Source organism: Chaetodon trifascialis, chromosome 10 (assembly GCF_039877785.1).
Source record: "Chaetodon trifascialis isolate fChaTrf1 chromosome 10, fChaTrf1.hap1, whole genome shotgun sequence".
Taxonomy (NCBI): domain Eukaryota; kingdom Metazoa; phylum Chordata; class Actinopteri; order Chaetodontiformes; family Chaetodontidae; genus Chaetodon; species Chaetodon trifascialis.
This window is the reverse complement of record NC_092065.1, coordinates 29,150,608-29,175,268: the sequence shown is the minus strand read 5'-3', so window position 1 is coordinate 29,175,268 and position 24,661 is coordinate 29,150,608. Positions and strand designations below refer to the sequence as shown.

The 24,661-nt window shown below is 49.6% G+C and overlaps 4 protein-coding genes across 6 annotated transcripts; 1 reads left to right on the top strand and 3 right to left on the bottom strand.

Annotated features, from left to right (window-relative positions):
• Positions 1-56: 56 nt before the first annotated feature.
• Positions 57-8,162, bottom strand: sh3gl3b (SH3-domain GRB2-like 3b). Of its 2 annotated transcripts, XR_011602548.1 has the most exons (11): positions 7,950-8,162; positions 6,938-7,006; positions 6,695-6,767; positions 5,812-5,955; positions 5,238-5,371; positions 4,814-4,972; positions 4,481-4,584; positions 3,644-3,768; positions 3,505-3,558; positions 3,001-3,281; positions 2,817-2,845 (listed from the first exon to the last, which is right to left on the bottom strand). XR_011602548.1 is itself a non-coding variant. In XM_070972615.1 (10 exons), the coding sequence occupies exons 1-10, from the start codon at positions 8,154-8,156 to the stop codon at positions 3,055-3,057; spliced, it is 1,296 nt and encodes a 431-aa protein (XP_070828716.1). In that variant the 5' UTR covers positions 8,157-8,162; the 3' UTR covers positions 57-3,054. The 2 variants fall into 2 exon arrangements, 1 of the variants encoding a protein (XP_070828716.1); XM_070972615.1 differs by having other exon boundaries at positions 57-3,281.
• On the top strand, positions 7,853-10,958 carry commd9 (COMM domain containing 9). 2 transcript variants are annotated; one of them, XM_070972616.1, is made up of 7 exons: positions 7,853-8,147; positions 8,641-8,776; positions 9,571-9,687; positions 9,775-9,914; positions 10,121-10,155; positions 10,285-10,388; positions 10,464-10,958. In XM_070972616.1, exons 2-7 carry the CDS (start codon positions 8,723-8,725, stop codon positions 10,593-10,595), a joined length of 582 nt encoding a protein of 193 aa, XP_070828717.1. In that variant the 5' UTR covers positions 7,853-8,147; positions 8,641-8,722; the 3' UTR covers positions 10,596-10,958. The 2 variants fall into 2 exon arrangements, with proteins under 2 accessions (XP_070828717.1, XP_070828718.1); XM_070972617.1 differs by having other exon boundaries at positions 7,876-8,184.
• A 949-nt stretch (positions 10,959-11,907) lies between these two features.
• On the bottom strand, positions 11,908-20,373 carry LOC139338109 (L-fucose kinase). The gene is made up of 23 exons (XM_070973036.1): positions 20,225-20,373; positions 19,577-19,728; positions 19,372-19,422; positions 19,076-19,201; positions 18,932-19,004; positions 18,614-18,711; positions 18,225-18,305; positions 17,861-17,980; positions 17,273-17,444; positions 17,009-17,115; positions 16,818-16,919; positions 16,410-16,583; positions 16,005-16,078; positions 15,126-15,501; positions 14,741-14,955; positions 14,489-14,655; positions 14,095-14,322; positions 13,814-13,957; positions 13,449-13,568; positions 13,170-13,357; positions 12,640-12,739; positions 12,182-12,405; positions 11,908-12,023 (listed from the first exon to the last, which is right to left on the bottom strand). Exons 1-23 carry the CDS (start codon positions 20,304-20,306, stop codon positions 11,952-11,954), a joined length of 3,246 nt encoding a protein of 1,081 aa, XP_070829137.1. The 5' UTR covers positions 20,307-20,373; the 3' UTR covers positions 11,908-11,951.
• Positions 20,374-21,549: 1,176 nt separating this feature from the next.
• pclaf (PCNA clamp associated factor) lies at positions 21,550-23,882 on the bottom strand. Its single transcript, XM_070972748.1, has 4 exons — positions 23,802-23,882; positions 22,779-22,862; positions 22,497-22,677; positions 21,550-21,612 (listed from the first exon to the last, which is right to left on the bottom strand). Exons 1-4 carry the CDS (start codon positions 23,845-23,847, stop codon positions 21,570-21,572), a joined length of 354 nt encoding a protein of 117 aa, XP_070828849.1. The 5' UTR covers positions 23,848-23,882; the 3' UTR covers positions 21,550-21,569.
• Between the last annotated feature and the right edge of the window lie 779 nt (positions 23,883-24,661).

Sequence of the window (24,661 nt, the reverse complement as noted above, 5' to 3'; positions counted from 1 at the left end):
GAGCTGTGGACAGAAACTTTTTCACTGAGGAGAGAAAAACAGAACTCAGACCTGGAAGCATTTATTACAGATTTATTGCAGAAATACATTCAGTGATCCTCGTCTTAATACAACAAGCATTTCTGTGCTCAGAGGAATAACACACACACACACACACACACACACACACACACACACACACACACACACATGCGCGCGCTCACACGCTCCTGTTTGAAAGCTGGGTGTTGGAAATATACTTAGAAGATGAAACTACATTTGGAGGAAATCAGATAATTTCCCATGAAGTTCATTATGTTACAAACCTAAAACTTTAACAGCTCGATTATCTGAAGGTTTTTGGTCGATGCTGAAATAAGTTTAAGCAGAGAAAAAGACTTTTAAAGTACATTTTGTGTTATAAAAATAAAGGTTTAGGATCATTCTCCTGTTGAATCTTCTACAGACCGTTTTCCTGAAAGAGTTGAATAAAATCAGCTGCAGCTGTTTCCTGCGCCTCCTCGTGTCTCCGTCATCGTCTTCTGTCCCAAACTAAACAAACTGAACATTATTATAATGTGGTCGCACATAGTTTCACGACATTCATGTGAACGGAGTTATTTGTCAGACGTAGCTTCTAATTTACAGAATTACTTGAGCATCAGTTACAGGAGTCTACATCAGCGGCAGGGCTTCATCCGACAGTAAATACTTAGTCTTAAAGGAGCAGGAAGTGGTGTTTAGCCTAGCTTAGCACAAAGACTGGAAACAAAGGGGAACTGCTAGCATAAGTAAAAAGATACACCTTCCTCCAACGAGTGGTGGAATGTAACAAGTACATCTATTCAGATACTGTACTGCAGTACAATTTGTAGTACTTGTACTTCATACCTCTATGCAACTACATCTCAGAGGGAAATATAGTATTTTTAGTATTATTACTAAGTAATTTTCTCAGCAGTGTACACTTTAATTACAAGTAACTGCACCAACTGCAACACGATGCATGTAGTTACTCAGGAGCTAATGGATGAACACACTGATCAATACTCAATATAATCAATGTTTAGAATCCAGTAATATGATTTTTCAGAAGTACTCATGATTCTGATACTTGAAGGACATTTTTCAGACTATGCTTAAACAATTTTACTTCAAGACATTCTGAATGAAGGACTTTTATGTGTTACAGCGTATTTGAGTATTTTTACTTGAATACTGAGTACTTCTTCCAGCGCTGCCCCCACCCTCCAAACTGCTGCTTCTACGTCTCACTTCAACAGGCTGATGCAGTTTTCACTCTGCTAGAAGAATCAATACAAATAAATAAATAGTACAAATGAAATGTTTGCATGTGCAGCAGCTTCCTGTCGTGCTGAGTCATCGTTGGACTCCAGCAGTCCAGTTTGTGTTTATTGTAACGATGCAGCACAGACGCGTCTTACAGTGAATCTGCCACAGCATGCTGAAACACTATTAAACCCTCCGAACGTGCTCAGCGTTCCTCGTCAAAGGTCCTCCATCTTCTTCTGTCTCTAGTCTTAATCGTTGATCTCTGCCTTCGCTTCAGTTCATCCGGTCACAAATGAACCTGTCTGACGTCTCAGGTCGAAGACAAACACAGTCAGAGTGTCTCTTCTGTTTCTGTTTCTCTGACAGGAAAAGTTCAGCGGCTTGTGTCTGAGTCTCAAAGCTTCAGAGAAAGTGCTGATAAGTTGAATAGTGTCACTTTAAGAACATGCAGAAGCACAAAGTGAAGCTCAGCGCTGACGGCTGCTGCACACACACACACACACACGCACACACACACACACACACACACACACACACACACACACACACGGTCAGCGCAGTATTTTTACTCTCATCACTGCAGTGGACGCAGTCGGACAGTCTGTCTCATATATTCTCACTGTCCTCATCTGTCTCCAGGTCTTGAGGACACTGGTAGAGCCGTGCGCTGATGCGAGGCCTCTTAAAGGGAAACACACACGCTGGTCTGAAAATGATGCATTTACTGACTGAGCTTCTCTTTAGCAGCTGATGGTTGAAAGTAACACGAGGCTCTGCAGTAGAAACTATGGCCGTCCTTTCCTGGAAAACACACTCGTCGTCGGCTGATTCGCTTGTGAAAAAGTGCAAATAAGAAGTTGAAAAGTTGCATATCATCAAAAACGCACACAATCAGACCAGCATCTAACAAATGCAAGGAACCTGTCCGTCTGTCCGTCTGTCCGTCTGTCCTTCGACTGTCTCGACAAACGTTCACATGATGGCTGTGTTACTGAGGACCAATGGAGGAGCAGGTGTGAAGCAGTTTGATGAGCAGATCTACAATCCAGATCTACAAATCCAGATCTACAAATCCAGATCTACAAATCCAGACCCCCAGAGTCATGTAGAGAAGGTTAACATTATACCCAACAAGGCGTCACATAATTGGTTGACTTAATGTTAATGAGCTAACGTTAGCTCGCTACCTTCAATCACTATGCCAGCCTGTCCTTTGGGAACCAGCTGCAGGTTCACAGCTGGACAGCTTCAGCATGAACACATGAACTGTATCAATAGCAATGATGAAGTGGGTAAGATTTCTCTGTGGGTCTGGACCTGCGGGGCCCTCTGGTCTCTGCGGGTCTGGACCTGCGGGGCCCTCTGGTCTCTGTGGGTCTGGACCTGTGGGGCCCTCTGGTCTCTGTGGGTCTGGACCTGTGGGGTGGGTCTGTGGGTCTGGACCTGCAGGGCCCTCTGGTCTCTGTGGGTCTGGACCTGTGGGGTGGGTCTGTGGGTCTGGACCTGCGGGGCCCTCTGGTCTCTGTGGGTCTGGACCTGTGGGGTGGGTCTGTGGGTCTGGACCTGCGGGGCCCTCTGGTCTCTGTGGGTCTGGACCTGCGGGGCCCTCTGGTCTCTGTGGGTCTGGACCTGCGGGGCCCTCTGGTCTCTGTGGGTCTGGACCTGCAGGGCCCTCTGGTCTCTGTGGGTCTGGACCTGCGGGGCCCTCTGGTCTCTGTGGGTCTGGACCTGCGGGCTCAGGTGTATAATCTGACTTCTGCGTTGTGGATGTTTGATATGTCGTCATGGTAACGGTAGAGGCACCAGCACCTCAACATAGTTAATGGGGAACAGTCCTGATTGGCCGCCGAGCGTGCCCTCGTACCAGTTGGCGTCAACCTGATTGGTGAGGATGATGATGTCGCCTTCGCTGAAGTCCAGCTCGCCCTCGTGGTTCGGGTGGAAGGAGTAGACCGCCCGGCAGCAGGGCTGATCCAGGACCAGCTTACTGTCCGCTGGGCGAGAGACACCTCGACAAAGAGAGAGAGAGAGAACATTAATATTATATTCAATATTTTCTCTGGTAAGACAACACAAAGCACAACCTGCTCAGGTCTCGTCCTCTGCAGGGACACAGATCTGGACCCTCCCACAGAGAAGCTCATGACTGGAGGTTTCACAGTCAGACTGAAACTCGTCTAAAGGTCAGTGTCTGTCACTGACGGCGGTTTGTGGATGTCAGTGTTTTCGTACCGTAAGAGGAGGCGGGGCTGCCGGGTCTGGACGGTATCGCTGTGAACTGTTCTCCTGTCCCACCAGAATGAAAGTACTTCAGTTAGACGTTTTATTCCAGCGAGACGTGGAAGTGAAATAACATCTGAGGAGGAGTAACCTGAGGAGACTGGAGCTGTGAGTGACGGCTGGTGGTAAAATCCGAGGCTGCCGCTGTGTTCGCTCCTGATTCTGATCTTTTTGGACCTGAAGCGTCGCTCTGGTTTGTTACTGGCAGCCGTCAACCTGTTTGCCAACACACAGAACACCTGAAACTCTATGAAACACTGTGACAACCAGACTGAGCCTGCAGCAATGCTAACAGCTCAGCTAGCACCTCAGACTGAGCTAAATGCTAATACCAACACACTTGGTTCAGCTCATTGTGCTTGTTAGCTAATTAGCACTAAACACAAAGTTGTTCATCCATAAAGCCTAAAAACCCCTTAAATTAAAGATGGAGCGTTATTTTCATACACTGACGAAACATTAAAGCCCAGAAACATTTTGTTTCAGTGAATTCATGTCCACAGTTCAGTCCTGGAAACATGTCCATCAGTCTTTGTTTATGACCAAATACCTGCAGCTCAGCTGAACTGTGCTAACTGCTAATTAGCTAATGTTAGCATGCTAAGACACTACACTAAGATGGTGAACATGGTTGACATCATACCTGCTAAACATTGGTATGTTAGCATTGTCACTGTGAGCATGTTAGCATGCTGCTGTTAGCATTTAGCTCACGGCACTGCTGCGTCCACAGTCTATGTGCTGATGCCGGTTTTCTGTCTCCGTCTCAGGCTGAAAAACTGAATAACATGACATGAGGCCCACACGTTCACTCAGCTTATGGATCACATTCATTCATCACACATGGTCACACAGGCGGACTGCTGGACGCTGCTGAGGCTGCGCTCCTCCCTCTGAGAGGCGTGACGGGTGTTGAGCGGGGGCTCACCTTGCCTGCAGGTTGCCGTGCAGACCCAGCAGGATGCGGTGAGCGTGGCGGTGGAAGTCCAGCAGCGCGGCGACCAGAGCGGCCAGATGGCCGAGCTGATCGACCTGCGGGAGGAAACATAGCCGACATCAGCTGCAACACAGAGACTGTGACAGACTGGAGGGAAATAATCATTTCACTTCGCGTATTCATCGACATGCATTCACTATCACACCTGCGCGTGTCCGCAGGTGTTTTCATGTTTTATCATCAGTGACTGTCGTTCTGATCTCTGCACCGCCTGAGCCGATCGCTCAGGACGCTTCGGATCACGTCCTCCACACTCTGACTCACGTCGTTCTGCAGCAGGACGAACATGCTCCTCTCCGTCAGCTCTTTGGACGTGATGAACTTGTCCCAGGCCTGATGGACCTCCTCCGCTGGGACTTTCCCTCTTCGTCTCCTCTTGTAGTCAAAGTCCAGCCGGCGACCGTTCATCTTCTTCAGCTGGTACTGAGGAACCAATCAGAACAAAGATCAGAAACACGTGGCTGCTGAGCGTTTGGACAAAAGTCTTCATTCAAAAATGTCAACATGCAAAACACGACTGAGACATGAGACATGTGAGACAGAGAAAGACTTTTGTTCTTCAGTATCTTGTTGAGGTTTTGGGGTCATAAAAGTCCAAACTTTTAATCTCAATCAGAAAAGGAGTGACGCCACGATACCGACAGCATCAGACAGCGTCCTCATGGACGCGAGCTGAGCGTCCTCTCACCCTGATGTCCTTCAGCTCCGTGTTATGCAGGTCCTGCAGGGGGTCGATGAAGGTGTGTTTAACGTTGACATCCAGAACGTCTCGGGCCTGAGCAACCTGCTGCAGAGCTTCACCCACACCGGACAGAGCGCAGCCTGGACACCAGGAGACAAAACAGAGGACAAGCCAGGACTCAAACTAGAGGACCAACCAGGGGACCAACCGGAGGACCAACCGAAGGACAACAGCAGGACAAACCAACAAAGACAAAACAGGAAAAGCAGCAGCAGAGTCAAAACTAAACGTCCATTTAAGTCCATCTCTTCCAAATCAAGAATGAATGTGAGGAAGTCGTCCTCTCATGATCAATAAACAAATCTGTTTTCTCCTGATAATGAGATCAATAATTAACCTTGATTATCTCCTGATAATTAACGTTGACGCAGACTAAGATTAAAACGAGTTGTTGAATGTTTTAATCTGGGATTTGACTTCAGTCTGTTCAGACGTCGCTGATCAGCTCTCGTCTCTCTGCTGCATCACGTGTTTAATGTCCTACTTCCCTCCATTTTGGTTGGTTACCATGGAAACATACCAAATTCGGAAGCGGCGCCGAGCTCCTGGCCGTAGTGCAGCATGCAGTCTCCCAGCATGCCCTCTGTCTGTGGGTAACCTGCTGACCTGGCCTGTCCTCGCAGCCTGGACACGGTGTTGAGCATGTTCAGTTTAGCTCTGTCCGCTGTGGACACACAAAGACAAAGACATGGACGCCACGTCCATCACGTGATGATGATCATCAGCGCTGTCACTGTTGGTTTCTGTAAAAAGGAAACTGCACTGAGAGCACGTCATCCATGACTGCAGAGGAAGAGGAAGAGGAAGGAGAAGACTGCAGAGGAAGAGGAAGGAGAAGACTGCAGAGGAAGAGGAAGAAGAAGACTGCAGAGGAAGAAGAAGAGGAAGACTGCAGAGGAAGAGGAAGAGGAAGGAGAAGGCTGCAGAGGAAGAGGAAGAGGAAGAGGAAGAGGAAGGAGAAGACTGCAGAGGAAGAAGAAGACTGCAGAGGAAGAGGAAGAGGAAGGAGAAGACTGCAGAGGAAGAGGAAGAAGAAGACTGCAGAGGAAGAGGAAGAGGAAGACTGCAGAGGAAGAGGAAGAGGAAGGAGAAGGCTGCAGAGGAAGAGGAAGAGGAAGAGGAAGGAGAAGACTGCAGAGGAAGAGGAAGGAGAAGAAGACTGTAGAGGAAGAAGAAGAGGAAGGAGAAGACTGCAGAGGAAGAGGAAGAGGAAGGAGAAGACTGCAGAGGAAGAGGAAGAGGAAGAAGAAGACTGTAGAGGAAGAGGAAGAGGAAGAGGAAGAGGAAGAGGAAGGAGAAGACTGCAGAGGAAGAGGAAGCAGAACACTGACACAGTCAAACGTTCGTTCTTGTGAGACTCACGAGGGAAAAACATCTCATCATCTCTGAGCTCGTTTCTGTACCTGGATTCGGTTGAAGGAACTCTGTCGTCCTGGAGAGCAGCTCAACCAGCAGAGAGTGGATCACTGCAATACTCTGAGAGACAGACGGTGGACAGAGAGAGACGGACAGAGAGACAGAGAGACAGAGAGACAGACAGACAGACAGACAGACAGACAGACAGACAGACAGACAGACAGACAGGAAGTCCGTCAGTGTCTCCTCCGCTCAGAGCAGATTAAATTCTGCAGCTCGTGACCTTTCACCTTCTCCATCTTCAGGAAGTCGTCGTCCATCTTCGTTCCTTCAGCTCCCATCAGCCTCTCGTTCAGCAGCTGCAGTGGGAGGACACCAGTGAGACATTTACTGAAGTATTATACTAAAGTACACATTTGAGGTACTTATACTTTACATGAGTATTTCCATGTTATGCTACATTATATTTCCACTGCGCTGCATCTCTGGAGGAAACAACATGAAGCTGACAGAGCTCCGTATGAGAGACACTGTCTGAGAGGACGGAGACACACAGGCTTCATTATGAATCTGTCTGCAGTGTCAGAGCCACAGACGGACGGACAGACAGACAGACAGACAGACAGCCAGATGGACAGACAGACAGACAGACAGATGGAGAGACAGACAGACAGACGGACAGACAGACGGCTGATATGTCATCGTTCAGTTTGATAAAGGATCAATGAGTCAACATGTAGAAGGAACCCCCCCCCCAAACGTCTTCCCTGATAACAGGCCTGTACTTCCACTGTGCTGTTTCTGTATGTATATGAGATACCCTGAGGTACTTCAGATAGTACTTCAGGAGGAGAGCAGGCCTTCTTCTTCCTACACTGTTTTTACCAACGTCAGCACGACAGTACCTGAGCAGTACTGCAGTAGTACTGTCTGAGCTGCAGTACTAGTACTAGCAGTAGGATGGCAGTCCCAGTACAAATTAGCAGCTGTTAGTAGTACTGGCAGTGACTGCAGTACTCAGTGGTACTCAGTAGCAGTAACAGCTGATACATCGACACTCAGGTGAGGATCAATAACTGATCACCTGCAGGTCCAAACGTCAGCCACGTGTTAGCTGATTGGTTGTTATTTATCAATAATCTTTAAGGTCTGATGGATCGATACTGAGCTGATCGCCTACGTTAACAGTGATGTGACGGATCGATACTGATGTGCCGGCAGGCCCTGTGTCGCAGTAAACCCACAGTCCCTCCCCCGCGGAAACCCGGATCGGCTCAGTTTGTCCCGGTTTGTCCCGGTTACCTGGCTGGCTTTGTGCAGCTGCTTCTTCATCCCGGAGACGGACATCTTCACCGGGGACCGCACGCGCTCACCGGCCGGCCGGGGATCAGTGCAGCTGCCGCCGGGAACCGCCGGGCTCCATCCCGTCTGAGATGCTCCGTCCCCCGCAGAGACTGAGCGCAGCGAGCCGCTCCGCCCCGGAGGCTCCAGCCGGCCCCGGTCAGTCATCAGCCCTCCACCAGGTGACCGCAGGAAGGTGTGCTCCTCTTTAGTCCCGTTTATGACCTGAAACACTGAAACACGGAGCTACAACAGTGTGACATCATTTATACTGACCGTTATTATTATTATTATTATTATTTTATATTTGCTATTATAGTCGTGTTTTTATCCGCTCATAAAATGTCTAATTGTGATCATTTTGTTCATGATCTTCTGGTTTTATTTGAGAAATCTTGGAATTATTAAAAGTTTTTTTTAATTTATTTATGTGTGTGAATGTCTGCTTCATTCCACACTCATTTTCTGCTGGATTTTATTCACATTTGTACACTTTTCACTCAATATATTTGATCGTTTTTAATGTTGTTGCTGTTAAATTAGATCTAATATAATAATATAATATTTTTGGTCGTTTTTAAAAGAGATCATTTTATTTTAATTGTCTGATTTTATTGTCTTTGCTAAACAATTAACTTTCCTCTGGTTTCAGCTGCCTGACGTGATGTTTCCTGAGTGTACTCCATTTCCCATGAGCAGTAGCGCCATCTGTCACATGACTGTCACTTTCCGACATGGCCGCCACAGTCTCCCCCGAGCATTTCACCAACTTACAGCTTCTCCTGAAGGTATTGATCCTCGATGTTGACAAGTTTAAAACTCTGTGCTAGTTTGAAGATAGAGTTCAGCGTTAGCTCGCGTTAGCTCGCTGCTAGCCTAGCACCGTTAGCATCAGCCACGTTAGCATCAGCCACGTTAGCATCAGTTCACTCCTGCTGCGTTAAAACAGGATGAAGTTCTGAAGTATTCAGATAAAAATACCTCACTGCTAAGTCCTGCATTAAAACCCTGACTGAAGTAAAAGTACTTATGAACAGTTTGGTGTACTTAAAGTCCTTAAAGTACTCCTGCTGCAGATGTTTCAGCTCATTGAACTCCTTTATCTCCTGTTGCTGCTTTAATCTTCATCAATGCTTCAGATTCTAGAAGATCATCACATGTTTGCAGCGCGGCGTCCTGTCAGAACCTCGTATCTCCAAACAGTGTGACGAGCTCAGAGAATTTCAGCTTTGTGACGAAGCTTTTTCAGATGATCAAGAGGCTTTTACAGAGTTTACTGAGCTGAAGAAGACATGAAGGAACTCTTCATCCTTCGGTTCAACACAAACATTCAGCATCAACACAGCTGGAGATACGAGCTTTTCACTGGACAGGAAGGAGATGAAGAGGAACTAAAAACAAATGGAGTAGAAATATGAAGTTTTAGGAAGTAGAAATACTTGAGAAAGTAGCGTTTTTGCTGTTAGGTTTGTTGTTTTCATTGTTGTTTGTTGTCACTCTTGTTTTGTTGTTGTTGCTCTTGCTGTTTGTTGTTGCTCTTGTTGTTGTTGTTGTTGACTCTGAGCTGTTTGTGCTTCTCGAGGCGCCGTCTAAAGACGCCGTGCGAGACGTTTGCGTTCAGAGTCATGGCGCTCCGAGCCGCCGGCTGGCAGAGGCCACGGCGGCCACGTTCGGCATCCCTGCAGCTCAGGCCGCACAGGTAACACAGACACACCTGTGTGCTCAGACTGACACCTGGACTCAGGTGTTGGACAGCAGACACATGACATCTGTGTCTCTCCTGCAGCTGATCCAGTCTCTCCACGTCCTGTCCCATCACGTCCTCTTCTACAACCTCAGCTCCCCGGAGCAGATCCTCCATCTCTTCCCAGACTCCTTCCACTCCAGTCTGAAGAACCTGATCACCAAGATCCTGCTGGAGAACAGGTGAGACCCCCGAGCACGAGGCGTCCCCCGAAACACGAGGCGTCCCCAGAAACACGAGGCGTCCCCATGCCACTGTCCCTGTGTCCAGCAGGAAGTCCGCGTCTCATTGTCCTCAGCATTAACGTTAAAGACACGCTGACTGATGCTGAACGTGATGTAACTACAGGCTGTAATGACGTCACACGTGTCCCTCTGATGTCTTTCAGTCCAACATGGAGGACAGAAGCTGTCAGCAGTCAGAGTGAGTCCAATCAGATGTGATCTTCTTCATGTGGCTCTGCAGTGTGTGTGTGTGTGTGTGTGTGTGTGTGTGTGTGTGTGTGTGTGTGTTAGCTCTAAACTCTGTGTGTGTGTGTGTGTGTGTGTGCAGTCTCCCTCCCCCAGCTGAAGGACTTGGACTGGAGGGTGGACGTGGTCACGGCCTCGGACTCCGTCAGTCGTATGTCTGTCCCGACCTGCCTGCTTCAGCTGAAGGTGATTATTGATCTGTTGGACTGTCTTCGTGTAATCCGTCCACGTCTCTGATGACGTGTCTTGTTTGATTCCCAGATGGACGATCCGTCAGCAGGCGGTGAGTCGGTTTCCATGGTGACGGTGGAGCTGAGCAGGGAGTCTTTGGACACCATGCTGGACGGACTGGGACGCATCAGAGACCAGCTGTCTGTGGTCGCTGGGAAATAGACAGCTGATTGGCTGGTCTGTGCGGTGACATCACGCTGTTTTCCTGGAAGGTTCGTTTGATTTACGAACCCTGAACGAACGAGTTCATTGTTCACAATTAGACTGACAGAAATGAATGCTTTTATTTTGAAAAGTGATTTCTCATTTCATCAGTTTGTAAAGTGACAAAATATTTGGTTGTTTAAACTGAAAAAAACCTTTTTGATTTGTATTATTTACTTTTTGATGTTGTGGCTGATGATCAGAGGACAGAGAATATCTGCCAGCATGTGATGGACATTTGTCCCTTTTTGTCCATTCAGATTAAAGCTCAGACTGCAGAAACGTTTTCCGCTAATCTGAAAATAAACATCTTTAAACCGACTTCGAGTCTCGTTTATTAAGTTATATTTGTCTCGTCCTTACAAAATGAAGACGCAGGATTTAGGACACGTCTCCGTATTAAGACTTAGTGGTCTGTCTCTGCTGTGGATGTTCGCTGCAGCTCCACACATAAAACTCCCTCGAGTGACGTCCATGCAGCTCTTCTCCTCTGAGAAAAACTCGTCCTGTTGCAGCACGAAGTCCTCGTCCTCCTGTATCCTTCAGTCCTCTGTTTGACATCCTCCACAGTCTCAGTGTCCTCCACTTCCTGGTTCTCTGTCTCCAGTTTCTTCTTTCTGGAGCCGTCGGTCACACTCTCTACAAATGGCCTCCATGTCTCAAAGTCCTTCAGGGTTCAGGTTCCTCCTGGTTCCTCGAGTCCTGTTCCATCTGCCGCTTTGCTGCAGCTCCAGGATCTCATGACGGAGCTGAAGGCTCCTCAGAGACGCTCTGCATGTCCTCTAGCTGCTGGTTCAGGTCTTCAGGCTCCCGTTGAAGGAGCTCCTCCATGGCTGAGGAGCAGTTAGCTCTGCTCATGGTTGAACTCATTTATCTGAACAGCTGATTGACGGCTCGTCGTGTGATCATGTGACACAAACAGCCCGAACAATGAGCTTCTGTTCTGTCCTGAGAATTTATTCTGTCACTTCATGAAGTTCAAACCTCAACATCATCAAACATCATCAAAGATAAATTCATTTTATGGAAACTAAGGCCTCGATCCACCTTCACCACCAAGAAGAAGAAGAAGGAGCAGCTGAGACACGACGTCGCCGCGCTGCTCGTCAGACGTCACTTTGATACAAAAATTACTAAATTCCCCAAAAGTGTTTCTTAATTTCCATCAAACTGTCTGAAAACAGCACGCCTCCACTGAGAGTGTGTGTGTGTGTGTGTGTGTGTGTGTGTGTGTGTGTGTGTGTGTGTGTGTGTGTGTGTGTGTGTGTGTGTGTGTGTGTGTGTGTGTGTGTGTGTGTGTGTGTGCGCGCGTCCTCAGGATGGTGGTAGGACTGTAATCCCGTCCAGGTCCAGCTCCACTGAGTGAACGCTGAAGTCTCCCAAACCCTGAAAGAAACAGTGATCACCACGTTAACCACCTCCTTCCTCCTTCCTCCTTCCTCCTTCCTCCTTCCTCCCCCTCCCCCTCCTCCTCCCCCTCCTCCTCCTCCTCCTCCATGTTGGCGCCTCTTTGACTCAAACACCAATGACCTCCATCTGCTTACCGGCGTGTCGCTGAGGACCTGCAGCACCGCCGGACGCTGTCGAGGCTCCCGGGTCAGCAGGTAGAGGAAGCCGCCCCCCCCGGCCCCGGCCAGGCTCTGACCCAGGACCAGCGGCCTCAGGGCCTCCATCATGGCTCTCACCGAGGCCGGCTCGCAGCCGGGCGCCATCAGCTTCTTCTGCTGCCATGAGCGGTCCAGAGACAGACCCAGTCTGCACAGGGAACCTGGAGGGGGTTTGGCAGAAGGCATTGTGGGAAATGTAGGACATGACCGACAGAAACCTGCTTCAGATGATCTCACTTGTACTCGATTACATTTGTCTGACGGTTTAGTTACTTTACAAAGGAAGACTTTTCTACACAAACACATGAAGAGTTTCAGTTATTGTTTGCAGTATTAGTACTTTTACTTCAGTAAAGGATCAGAGTACTTCCCGCCGCTGTGATGAAGAGTCTCACCGTCTGAACAGGCTCTGGCACAGTCCTCAGAGTTGGACACCAGCTGCTGAGCGTTCTGGACCATCGAGGGCAGACGGCTGTACCAGCTACGAACCACGTCCTGCAGACGAGACCCAGCGCCATCATCATCATCACCATCATCATCATCATCATCACTGTCATCACCATCATCATCATCATCACCGTCATCACCATCATCACCATCATCATCATCATCACCGTCATCATCACCATCATCACCATCATCATCATAATCATCATCATCATCACCGTCGTCAATGTCATCGTCATCATCATCATCACCGTCATCACCATCATCATCATAATCATCATCATCACCGTCGTCAATGTCATCATCATCATCACTGACAGACAGACAGACAGACAGATGGACACACAGACAGACAGACAGACAGACAGACAGATGGACAGACAGATGGACAGAAGGACAGACAGATGGACAGAAGGACAGACAGACAGAAGGACAGACAGACAGACAGATGGACAGACAGACACACAGACAGACGGACCTGCAGCAGGTTGCGAGCCAGCCGTGTCTTTCCGGTGTAGACCAGCAGGAGGTGCTGCTCCAGAGAAAGCAGGAAGTCCTCGGGAGGACTGAGACGCTCCACCTCGACCTGCAGGGGCAGAGACGCTCTGGAACGACCCACCTTGACTCCGCCCACCATACCTCCCACCTGGTCCTGCCAGCCCCCACCTGGACAAGAGGACATTCAGTCCAATCAGAGAGAGGCAGCAGTTTGTGACACCTGACTCCAAACAGGAAGTGACGCTTGAAGCAAGCCTACCTGTGGTGAGAAGCTGCTCCAGGTAGAGGACGGCGTGGATCAGCGAGTCCGTGTCGTAGGTTCGACCGGTGCACCTGTAGACTGCGGCCAACAGCGCCCCCGCCAGGATGCTGCTGGTACCTGTGGGACGAGAACCGATCAGCCTCAGACTCAGAACCTCAGCCGGCACCAGAGAAGGTAGAAGTACTACAACTACACAGTAAAAGTACTCTGCTCCAAGTAAACGTCCTGCTGTGAAAAGGTTACTGCAGTTAACGTGTAGAAGTTTAATCAGGAAAACGACTGACTCTCTCACTGTCTTAACTTATCTTAACTTATCCTATCTTATCTTAAGTTATCTTATCTTAGCGTCGTTGCTGTCTCACCCAGTCCTGATCCAGTTGGCAGAACCGACCAGCTGTGGAGCTCCACCCCTCCTCCCCACTGCTGCATCAGCTGATCCCCCAGAGCATGCTGGGAGGAGAGAGACACCAGACCACTGCACACACACACTGCCTTCAGCAGGGCTCCTGTGAGAGACACACACACACACACACACACACACACACACACACACACACACACACACACACACACACACACAGATGAGCATACAGAAACCTCCCTCTCCCTGTGTCCTCTGTCAGACTGATGGACGGTGTCCCACCAGGTGCGTGCGGCTGACAGTAGTCCCTCAGGTCATCCAGGCTGTCACACACCGTCTCCGTGGAAACGCCACTGTCCCGCCCTCCGGTGTGACTGACCAGCAGGAGGCGGGGCTCTCTGATGCGACGGGCCCTGGCGCCGATGGGACGCCTCCCGTCCACCTTCACAGCGACGTTGGTGACAGAGCCGCCGTGCTCAAAGGCGATGGGCGGAGTGTCGCTCCACCCGCCTGAAACACACACGCTGCTGTTCATGACGGGCAGGTAAACATTCACCTGAGACTCACCTCAAAGGTTCGAGGTTTAAGAGCTGATCTCTGAGGAGAGAAGTGCATTTTCCAACGTGGAAATCTGCACCTGAACGCACCTCTTCAAAGACTTTCGGCGTCCACTCACCTGCCAGGTCCAGTCTGGCCGGACACTCCACCTCCTGCCACTCTTCAAGGGGCGGGACCTCACCCTGGCCAATGGAGATGAACCTCTGCGATGACATCACGGCTTGTCGTAGAAGCACCTGTCCGGCGCCCTCGTAGTGCCGCGCAGCCCGAACCAGCAGGTCCGGCCTGCAGGGGGGGTCACAGAGTCAACGTCCGCCAGACTGCATGAAAACACTGAGAAGGAAGCTGAGCAGGTGACCTTCACCCTCACCTGCTGAGCCAGTGCTCTCTCTGCGCAGCCAGGGCCTGAACTCCGCCCCTCAGGTTACCCGCCTCCAGCAGGAAGTAGGCGGGGCTCCAGGCCTCGTTGGCAGCCGGGCCACTCCTCAGGCCTCCCCTCCCCCCCGCCATACACACCAACACATCGGCAATACAGGAGAGACAGCGAGCGGCCACGCCCAGCTCTGCACCTGACTCCGCCCCCTGCTCGCCTCCTGCCGCAACTGAAAAAAGACGAGAAACAGGAAGTTAAAACGAACACAAGAAGTCAATAAACCACAACGTTCAGCAGGTGAAGCTCGGCTGCAGAGAGTATTTGTACACTGTGGTAGTACTACGTTTACTTCAGTTACAGATCTGAGTACTTCCTCTAGGACTGCAGGTAACCGTGACTCACTGCTGTCCAGCGTCTCCAGCAGCGCCTCCTGCTGGCCTCCCAGCACCGCCGCCCTGAAGAACTGGAGGAGGCAGACGTCTGTGCGACTCCTCAGGGCGTCAGTCACTCTCCTCCTCCCTGCCAGGAACAGCAACTCCTCCCTCCACTGCAGCTCCGCCTCCTGGTGGGTGAGTGACATCACCTCCTTCAGAGAGAGCCTCCACGCCTCCCTCCACCTCCTCACACAGCCGGCCCCCCCCAGCAGCCAGCCGACGCCTCCCTGCAGACCCACAGCACCTCCTCTGGGGTGGAGGACCGGGAAGAGATGAGCCTCCAGGAGGGAGCGCTGTTCTCCTCTGACCCATAACTCCTCTGGCCTGAGAGGAGAGGAGAGGAGAGGAGAGGAGAGGAGAGGAGAAGAGGAGGAGAGGAGAGGAGAGGAGAGGAGAGGAGAGGAGAGGAGGAGAGAAGGAGGGGGAGGATAGAAGGAGGAGGAGGAGAGAAGAAGGGGAAGGAGAAGAGGAGAGGAGGAGAGGAGAGAAGGAGAGGAGAGGAGGGGAGGAGGGGAGAGGAGAGAAGGAGAGGAGAGGAGGGGAGGAGGGGAGAGGAGAGGAGACCAGAGGGGAGGAGGAGGAGGAGGAGAGGAGAAGAGAGGAGAGGAGAGGAGACCAGAGGGGAGGAAGAGGAGGAGGAGAGGAGAAGAGAGGAGAGGAGGAGGAGGAGGAGGAGGAGAGGAGAGGAGAGGAGAGGAGAAAGAGTCTCGTTAAGAGGAAAAAGACAACGACTTCATTTTTTACAGCGTTGAGAAACATCAACACTAAAAGAAGTTCTGAGTTTAAATTAAATTCATGTCTAAAGGTCAAAGGTCAGCCGGTCCTACTGGATTCCTGTTCTGCTGAAGAACACGCTCCACTTCTGGTTAAGGAAGGAGGCGCTGCTGTCATCAGAGGAGACCTGAGCAGGAGGAGGACGAGGAGGTGGAGGAGGAGGAAGAGGACGAGGAGGTGGAAAAGGAGGAAGAGGAGGAGGAGGAGGAGGAGGAGGAGGAAGAGGAGGAGGAGGAAGAAGTGGAAGAGGAGGAGGAAGAGGAGGAAGAGGAGGAGCAAGAGGAGGAGAAGGAGGAGGTCAGAGAAGCTACAAACGTTCAGCTCTTCTCCTGACGATCAGAACATCAGTTTACATTAACTCTCTTTTCTTTTCTTTTCTGTCTTTGAACCCTTTGGTTTGTTTCACTCAGACGATGAAGATCATGAGAATATGGAAAATTCTTTGTCGGTGTTTTTACCTCGAGGTCGTCCTGCGCTCCCGTCGCCGTGTACACCTTCAGCTTCAGCTCGCCCAGCTCGATGCTACGTCCCTGGATGATGATGTCATTGGCCAGCGACAGCTGCCTGATGTGCTGTGATGTCATCAAGTCGAGACCCGACAGCAAACAACCTGATGGGACATCCAGAGGACCCTGATGGAGAGGTCAAAGGTCATGACCGGGGTGAAGTAACAGCAGGGTTGTTACATCCTTTACTTCAGTAAAAGTACTAATACTACACTGAAGAATACTCTGTTCCAAACAGATTACCTCAAACCGACAGATTACCTCTAACAGATTAACAGATTAACATCCTTTCAGTTTAGAAACCAAAATGAGTTCCAGGTCAAAAACACCTGAATCAAGCGGCGGCGGTGACTTCCTGACCTGTAGGTGGCAGTGTTGCACCACCGCTCCCGTTGCCACGGTGATGTCTCCCTCCAGGACGCTGTTGATGACTCGGCCTCCTTCAGCCACGCCGTCGTCTCTCTGAGGACAGACAGGAAGTCAGGTGGTGTTAGTGAGGCTGCAGAGAGGCGCTCTGATGACGCTGCGCGAGGCGGAACAGGAAGTGTCACCTGGATGTGAGACAGAGCATTTCTGTCCGTCCAATCACGGCTCAGTCGCTCGACGTGCTGTTTTCCAGACAGAGTCAGGTAGTCATAGCGACCGCCGGGGATGTACTCTGTCAGAGCAAAGCACAGGTGAGGACATGCAGTAATACTACAGCGTACAAATACTTACAGGACGAAGAAGACAAGATGGACCGCAGCGTCCACACGGGGACGCAAGACACAAGTCAGACCGGTCTGAGGAGGGACGGGACGGACAGAGACACCCACCCAGTCTGAGCGGAGTCCCTCTGAGGATCCTCCACAGCTCCGTCCTGCCACCCCTCACCGCCGCCCCCTGTGGTCCAACAGCAGAACTGCAGCCGGCTCTGTCCTCAGTCACAAACTGATCCTGGGTCAGATCTGAGCAGAGACACTTCAAGACATCCAGGAACAAAGAGATCTGAGGATGAAGATGGAGGACAGTTCTACGTCTGCGTCACTGTGATCACTTTTAAATGAGACAAATCAGGATGGACATTCGAAGACAAGTCAGTGCAGAAAGACGAGAGGACAAAGATGATCAGCTGAGACAAAACTGACAGAACCAAGTATTCAGCAGTCCTGGAAGAAGGCCTGAGACGTTTTACTCAAATACCAAGTAAAAGTACTGCAGTACAGTCAGATCCATGCAGTAAAAGTACAGCAGTACAGTCAGCATTATGCAGTACTCTGAAAAGTACTCTGATGTAGTTTAGGCCAGTGGGGCAAAACCAAAGTATAAAGTACCCTAAAATTGAAACACTCAAAGTATAAATACTTCAAAGCTGTATTAAAGCACTAAAGCTGTGCTTGTGGGAATGTACTTCCTATGTGTACCTGGAGGGGCGGAGCTCCAGAGTCCAGGCCCAGGTAGGTGCAGCCGTCCAGAGGAGGAGACACGTGAGTCTGCAGCAACTTCTCTGACACAGACCTGCTGAAGAAGACGGGACCTGAGACCTGCACAGAGGGACAGACAGACAGAGACAGTGGGACAGAGAGAGAGACAGACAGGGACAGACAGAGAGAGACTGTTCACGCAGCTTCACGCTCGCCTGCTCAGTTTGTCCGTTTGACAGCGAAACGCTGAAACAAACGACGCTCACAGGCGACCGTGAACGCAGCCTGGAAGCAGACAAACAGCAGAAGAAGAAAACAGGTCTGACAGGAAGTCCACAGCTGTTTGACACAGAGGAGGACGCACCAGCGGCACTTTCCCATCAGCCATCACCGCTCGTTCAATCTGCTCCTGCGTCCCCCTGTAGATGATGTCCCTGACCTGACCCTGAGAGACAAAACAAATGCACCCTGAGTCCCACGGCACGTCCAACACGACGTGTCCCCAAGAAGACACGAATAAACGTCGTTCAGAACGTTACGCTGAGAAAAGTGAAGTCAAAACAAGAATGAATAAAAGCTTCAGTTTCAAAGTTTCAGTTTCAAAGTTTCAAAGTTTCAGTTAAAAACTTTCAAAGTTTCAGTTTCAAAGTTTCAGTTAAAAACTTTCAAAGTTTCATTTTCAAAGTTTCAGTTTTAAAGTTTCAAAGTTTCAGTTTAAAAGTTTCAAAGTTTCAGTTTGAACAAAGCGAGCACCTGCTGGTTGGACAGGTAGACTCCGTGATTGGCTGCGTAGGAGACGTCACCTGGTAACGCCAAAACCCGAACGCCAGAGAAACCGTCCCAGGACAAAGCTAACACACACACACACACACACACACACACACACACACACACACACACACACAGATAAACAGACCTGCCCGCAGTCACAAAAGAAGTATTTTCAGTTACCACAGTCCACAGAGACATTTGGAGTACTCTCAGATGTACAGTATGCAGTACATGCAGTACATGCAGTACATGTACAGAGCAGTACTCCAGCCTCAGTAAACCACAGCTGATCACACTCACTGAAGTCTGGAGGGATGGTGAGGATCATGTCGGTGCTGCAGACCCAGACACCAGCAGGAGAACCAGGACAGACCTGCAGGATTAAGACATGTCGGTAAGACGTCCACGCTCACTTCAGATCAGCTGATCGGGGACTCAGCACACCTGGTTACTCAGGCAGTCCAGCAGCAGGTCCACGCAGCAGACCGGGGCCTGGACTCTCTGCTCGGGCGTCTCTGCCGGCAGCCAGCAGAAGGCTCTGCTGCACGAGCTCCAGGGGAAGTCTCGACCCTGCAGGAGGACAAAACCTTTGAGGACCACAGATATCTGCAGGACTGAGGACATCTGCAGGACTGAAGACATCTGAAGACCACAGACATCTGCAGGACTGAGGACCACAGATATCTGCAGGACTGAAGACATCTGAAGACCACAGACGATGAAGGTGCTGCTGGACTCACTGTGTGGAGGATGAGGATGTGAGCATCATCCAGGACGTCTGCTGTGACCACCTGAGGAAAGACGACACGTCAGTAACTTTAAGTTAAGTTAAGTTAAGTTAAGTTAAGTTAATAAATTGAATATCTCTGGGTTCTGGACGGCTGGTCAAATAACACGAGACATATGAAGACGCCTTGAGCTGTGGACACGTCCAGTCTAACTCACCGTGTGTCCCGCTCTGCTGCTCAGGTGTTCAGCGGCGACCAGCAGAGCGTTCAGCGTCGCCCCCCCGCTGCCCAGCGGCTCCTGGCGGTCCCGCACTGTCAAAACCAACGCACCCCGAGAGAGAGAGCCACGCTGCTGCCGCAACTCCAGCTCTGACACACACACACACACACACACACACACACACACACACACAGACACGCAGAGACACACACACACAGACACACACACAGACACACACAGACAGACACACACACACACACACACACACACACACACACACACACACACACACACACACACACACACACACACACAGTGGATGAAGTATTTGGATCTTTTACTGAAGTATCAGTAGAATTACTACAGTCTACAAATACTCGTAGTCCTGCATTCAGTGTTACTGTGTTACCATAAAATGGAAGTACTCGGTAGTACCTGAGTAGAAGTACTCGGTTACTTCCACCAGCTCTTGTATGTTTTCAGATGAGGTCAGAATAGGAATAATTAAACTAAAATATTTATTCCACCTGAAACGTTCTTAAATCTCAGACAGGTTAACTGGACTACTCTGAAGACAGACGTCCTCTCTGTCCACCAGCGCCACCCTCGGACTCAAAGATCGTGGAGGGAGCAGATGCTCCTCACCTCTCTGGAAGGAGTAGACGCTGTCTTTGTGCTGGCAGGTGAGGACGACCACCGTCCACGTGAAGCCGCCGCTGGAGGACATCCTCTGCCGGCTCGTGTCTGCTCAGAGTCCTCCGCGCGCCGCGCAGCTCATCACCAGCACCGCGAAACCAAGAGGGTGACTTCTGCTGCAGCTGGGCGGAGTTAGCAGGTGAGCAGAGAGGAGTAAAACGAACGGACCCTGACAAGCTTCACCTGCCGCGGACGATCAATGAAGCTGCTGAAACTCAGAAGAACTCACCTGTTTGTTGAGCCTTCGCTCTCCTCGCGGCCACTTCCGTGTGACGTACAAGGACACTACAAACGGAGGCGGGCTCGTGACGTCACTGTGGAGCGCGTGGACGGACTTTGTCTGGTGCCACGTGACTCCATTTGTGGTTTTATTGTTTACATCAGAACCACTTCTGTCCTGTGAAGCCTGTCAGACAGGACCGAGGGACAAAGTCCCACACGAAGTTTCCACTTCCTGCTTCCGGTGCCCTCTTCTTCTTCCTGACACATTCTTCTTCTTTCTGTTTCATATTTTTCTTAATGTGTATACGAGGGTAGCAGAGGCAGGTACATACATCAGTAAACATGCTGTATGCACCTTTGGATCGTATCGTTTTAGATTTTTGAGGACAGACTTGCAAAAAATGGGACCAAATAGACAATACAGTGAAAACCGTATTTAGACATGGCCTTAATGGATAAAACTATTCTTCTTCTGATTGGTTTCATTAATGAGTTCATTGTGTCTGAGGGACAAGAGACTGAACGGAGATGCTGCAGCTATCTGTCCAACACAGACACATTAAACACTGAGAGACAGAAGACAGACTGACCTGAGATCAGCTCAGAATTAATGTTTAATGTCTTCACTGATTTCTGTAAATATCTGCTGATCGTGAATCTGATGCAGCGACACGTTTCAGACTGAAAGATGTGGGACGCTCCAGGAACACCTGTTTGAACGATCCACAGGTGAACAGGCTGGTCTGAGGACACCTGGACCAGGACGTCATGTCCTCTGATGAATGAAAACAACAGCAGCATGAAGTCAGTTTCACCGTCAAAATTTATTTATCTGACGTTCAGTTAATGTCCCCCCCCCTTAAAGGTCAGCTGATCTGATGATAAACTGAAACTGTTCTCCTCTGACACGTCCTCATGGGTCTAAAAGACACGTCCTCACGGTCTGAAAGCGTCCACGTGAACAGGAAAGACGAAAGTCTCCAGATTAAAAACATAAAACGTTTAATGAACTATACAAAGTGAATTCATCAGCATTTATATACACATTTACACCAACAGCCCCTCTTCATCCTCAGTCTTCATCCTCCTCATCCTCAGCAGGCAGCGGTCTGGACCTGCAGACACAGAAGCAGGCGGGTCAGAGGACAGAGACAGAGACGCCGCGCTCGCTGTCCATCGGTCTGATCAATAAAGTTCAGCTGAAACACTTTGACAAACACCTTCATCAAACTTCACATTTACACACGCTCTTCATCACCGACGGTCCAGAGACCAGAGCTCGCTCAGGATGTCGATCGATCAATCGATCAATCGATCAATCAATCAGTCCATCGCTGTAACCGCCAGCAGCCTCCAGGACAAACTGTCCTCAGTGAGACTCGAGCACCGAGTTCTCTGCGTCGTCTTCAGGTGAAGACAGACACCAGCAGAGGCTGCTGGGAAACGTTTGACCTCTGAACTGATCCTGAATCAGTGGGATTCTGCAGGCCTGCAGGCGTTAACCTCCGAGTCCGTCCACGTCCAAACCGGAGCAGTGAGTCCAGAGGACGAAACGTTGAATCTGCTGAATGTTAATCTGATGATGCGATTAAAGACAGACTGATTCTGTTCTGGAGCTGCGACCACTCGTCGATCAGTCGATCGATCGATGGATGGATGGATGGATGGGGTGAATGAAAGCTGTTAGCTGGACTCAGTGATGATCGACACGTCGAGTCTTCAACAAACAGCTTAAATAAAACACTTTTTGAATAAAACCTCTGTGCGGCGTTGTCACAGGATTCTCTGCTTCTCTTCGTCTTCAGGTTTTGTCCCGCTGGCTGGACAAAAACAACCCGACACTTGAGAGACCAGCTGATGATCAATGAATCAAAGAATCAGCTGACTGACGACAAACCGGACAATCTGACCACCTGCAGAAGAAAACCTGGAAACATCGACTCCACGCCGTCAGACTCAGAGTTTAAGACACGATGTGACTCAAAACAGGAGGACATACTTCCTGCTGGCCTTGGACATCCCGCTGCCTCCGGCCTCTTCGTCGTCCTCTACCTCCCGGGGCCTCTGGTTCTCCTTCTCGGGCTTCCTCGGGGGACCGCCGAAGAAGTCTCCGATGCCCTTCTGCCAGGTGGGCGTGGGACGGGGACACACCGGGTTGCCGCCCGCATACTTGCTCTTTGCTGGGGATAAAAAAAAAACAGCATCGTCTCAACATCAGCGCCGCCACAATGTGCACGGTGCATATTCTGGGATGTCGTCGTCAGGGCTGCTGGACACTGACCAGGTGTGGAGCACTGGCTGCTGGAGGACGGGGAATTGGCTGAACTGGAGCCCAGAGACTTCCGGGGTGCAGAAGCTGCAACAGCTGCAAACACAAACACACACATGACTGGATGTGTCCTCGACCCGGACGCAGGACAGACATGTCTGAATGGACAAACAATAAGAAGCAGTCTGATCAGGCTTCATTGCGCCTTGTTGAGGAGTGTGAGAGAAGCACAGTTTAGATATAACCTCACAAAAACCGAGTGAAGTGAGTAAATAAAGAAGCTGCAGAGTGAAAATGTCCGCTGGTCTCTGCATGAACGCATCCGAATGAAGGATATTTAAAATGGGCGTTTTAACGCAGCGGACACCTGCGCCAAGTTTTAAAAGATCGTTTTTTGATTATTCTGGGTACTGAACGGCAGATCAGTTAACGCCGAAGTTACCAGAGGATCCCTTCAGTTGAAAAAGTATTGTCCTTCATGTCCTCTCTCACATGTGCCTTCGACAAAAAGCAATAACGCGTTGAATTCTGTAACTCCTCAATGGGGGTTGGTGCGAAGTCCGCACAAAGACGCACTGCGGCGCTCAAAACTGGCGCCAGTTTGCAGAAAGAAAGACACAACTTCTGGAAACGACCACGAAAAATGTCATCTCATCAGAGCGGATAAGAACACTAAACTGTAACTACGGTTTTTCATAACAACAAGACTTAAGTTTGTTGCTTTAAGAAATTTCTTCGGCTGTTCACGAGAAACCAGAAACTCAGCCTCCGCGTTGGCGGGAGGCTGCTGTTGGACAGACTAACGGCAGTTCTGGCTGTGACCAGGCGACATGCGCCTGTTATCCTGACATCCTGGCCAATATTTCTGCTCATAAAAACTCGAACCATTTATGTCAAAGGACTCTTCAGGGGAAGCAGCTGTCTTACACTGCCCGACCCGGCCCGCCAGACTACTTGGCAAAACGGCGATGCACAGGCACAAATTAGCTATTTCATGTTAAATTCGTAATAAATGTCTGGACTATGTTACTGTACCTTTTCTGTATGATCCGGGAACACTGTCGGCTTTAGTTCTGACCATGTTGATAGCGACCTATAATATTAAGCGATGTTTCAACAGCAGCTACACAAACCACAGTGGAAGAAGCGACGCGTCCCGCCTTGGTTTAAAAAGAAGAGCGGATGGGGCGGGAGATTTCTTCTTCTGTGTCTTCTATTCTGGACGCAGAGATGTCGTGCTGCCCTCTAGAGGCGGAGCGAGTCCTTCACCAATCAGAAAATCCCCTTACTCCAAACTTCCTCATTATTTCTCTGTGGGTGACAGGTTTTAATCCAGTGCTGGACAAACAGCTGATGTTACTGGGTATCCCAGGTTATGCTTGCCAGGCAATCAGGCCTTGGCTGATTGTTTTACAGCACCCGCTCACAATGTTTACAGTAACATGAGTAAAATTAAAGTTTTACTAAGGAACAAAAACAACGTCTGTTGCAAACGTCAAAACAGAGGACATTTAATTTGTCTTTTTAACTTGTTAATACCTTTGAGGAACGTGCTGAAATACTTGAATGTATATTTCAATCCATTTCAGATTAATTAATAATTTATCGATTATTTGCGTAGCCACGTGTTTTACGCAGATGTGCTTGTATTGAGCAGCTTAGTTCACACTCGGCTCTCACTACGTGTTGTTAGCTCATTCTCATGAAGCCGAAGGGTTTTCTAAAAGTATGCATGACATGCAATCAGATCACTTCATGTTGTCATGTAAAGTTAGCTACAGCTCAGTATTTGCGCTGATTTGATATCTAATTCATATTTATTTGTAAAAAAAAAAAAAAGAAAAATAAAAGTTCACTTCTGCAATAAAGTCAAACAGCTTTCTCCTTTTTGTCCC

Excerpts from the sequence above, each read along its gene's own strand:
- commd9 (XM_070972616.1), top strand. The coding sequence starts at position 8,723 with ATGGCCGCCACAGTCTCCCCCGAGCATTTCACCAACTTACAGCTTCTC. Across the intron at positions 10,156-10,284 it reads AGAAGCTGTCAGCAGTCAGA|TCTCCCTCCCCCAGCTGAAG; the intron begins GTGAGTCCAATC and ends GTGTGTGTGCAG. Across the intron at positions 10,389-10,463 it reads CCTGCCTGCTTCAGCTGAAG|ATGGACGATCCGTCAGCAGG; the intron begins GTGATTATTGAT and ends TTTGATTCCCAG.
- LOC139338109 (XM_070973036.1), bottom strand. The coding sequence starts at position 20,306 with ATGTCCTCCAGCGGCGGCTTCACGTGGACGGTGGTCGTCCTCACCTGC. Across the intron at positions 17,445-17,860 it reads CTGGAGCTCCGCCCCTCCAG|ATCTCTTTGTTCCTGGATGT; the intron begins GTACACATAGGA and ends CTTCATCCTCAG. Across the intron at positions 15,502-16,004 it reads TTCAGCAGAACAGGAATCCA|GCCAGAGGAGTTATGGGTCA; the intron begins GTAGGACCGGCT and ends CTCTCCTCTCAG.
- sh3gl3b (XM_070972615.1), bottom strand. The coding sequence starts at position 8,156 with ATGACTGACCGGGGCCGGCTGGAGCCTCCGGGGCGGAGCGGCTCGCTG. Across the intron at positions 6,768-6,937 it reads ACTTCCTGAAGATGGAGAAG|AGTATTGCAGTGATCCACTC; the intron begins GTGAAAGGTCAC and ends TCTGTCTCTCAG. Across the intron at positions 4,973-5,237 it reads CGGAGCTGAAGGACATCAGG|TACCAGCTGAAGAAGATGAA; the intron begins GTGAGAGGACGC and ends TTGGTTCCTCAG.
- pclaf (XM_070972748.1), bottom strand. The coding sequence starts at position 23,847 with ATGGTCAGAACTAAAGCCGACAGTGTTCCCGGATCATACAGAAAAG. Across the intron at positions 22,863-23,801 it reads TCCCGGATCATACAGAAAAG|CTGTTGCAGCTTCTGCACCC; the intron begins GTACAGTAACAT and ends TTGTGTTTGCAG. Across the intron at positions 22,678-22,778 it reads CAGCCAGTGCTCCACACCTG|CAAAGAGCAAGTATGCGGGC; the intron begins GTCAGTGTCCAG and ends TTTTATCCCCAG.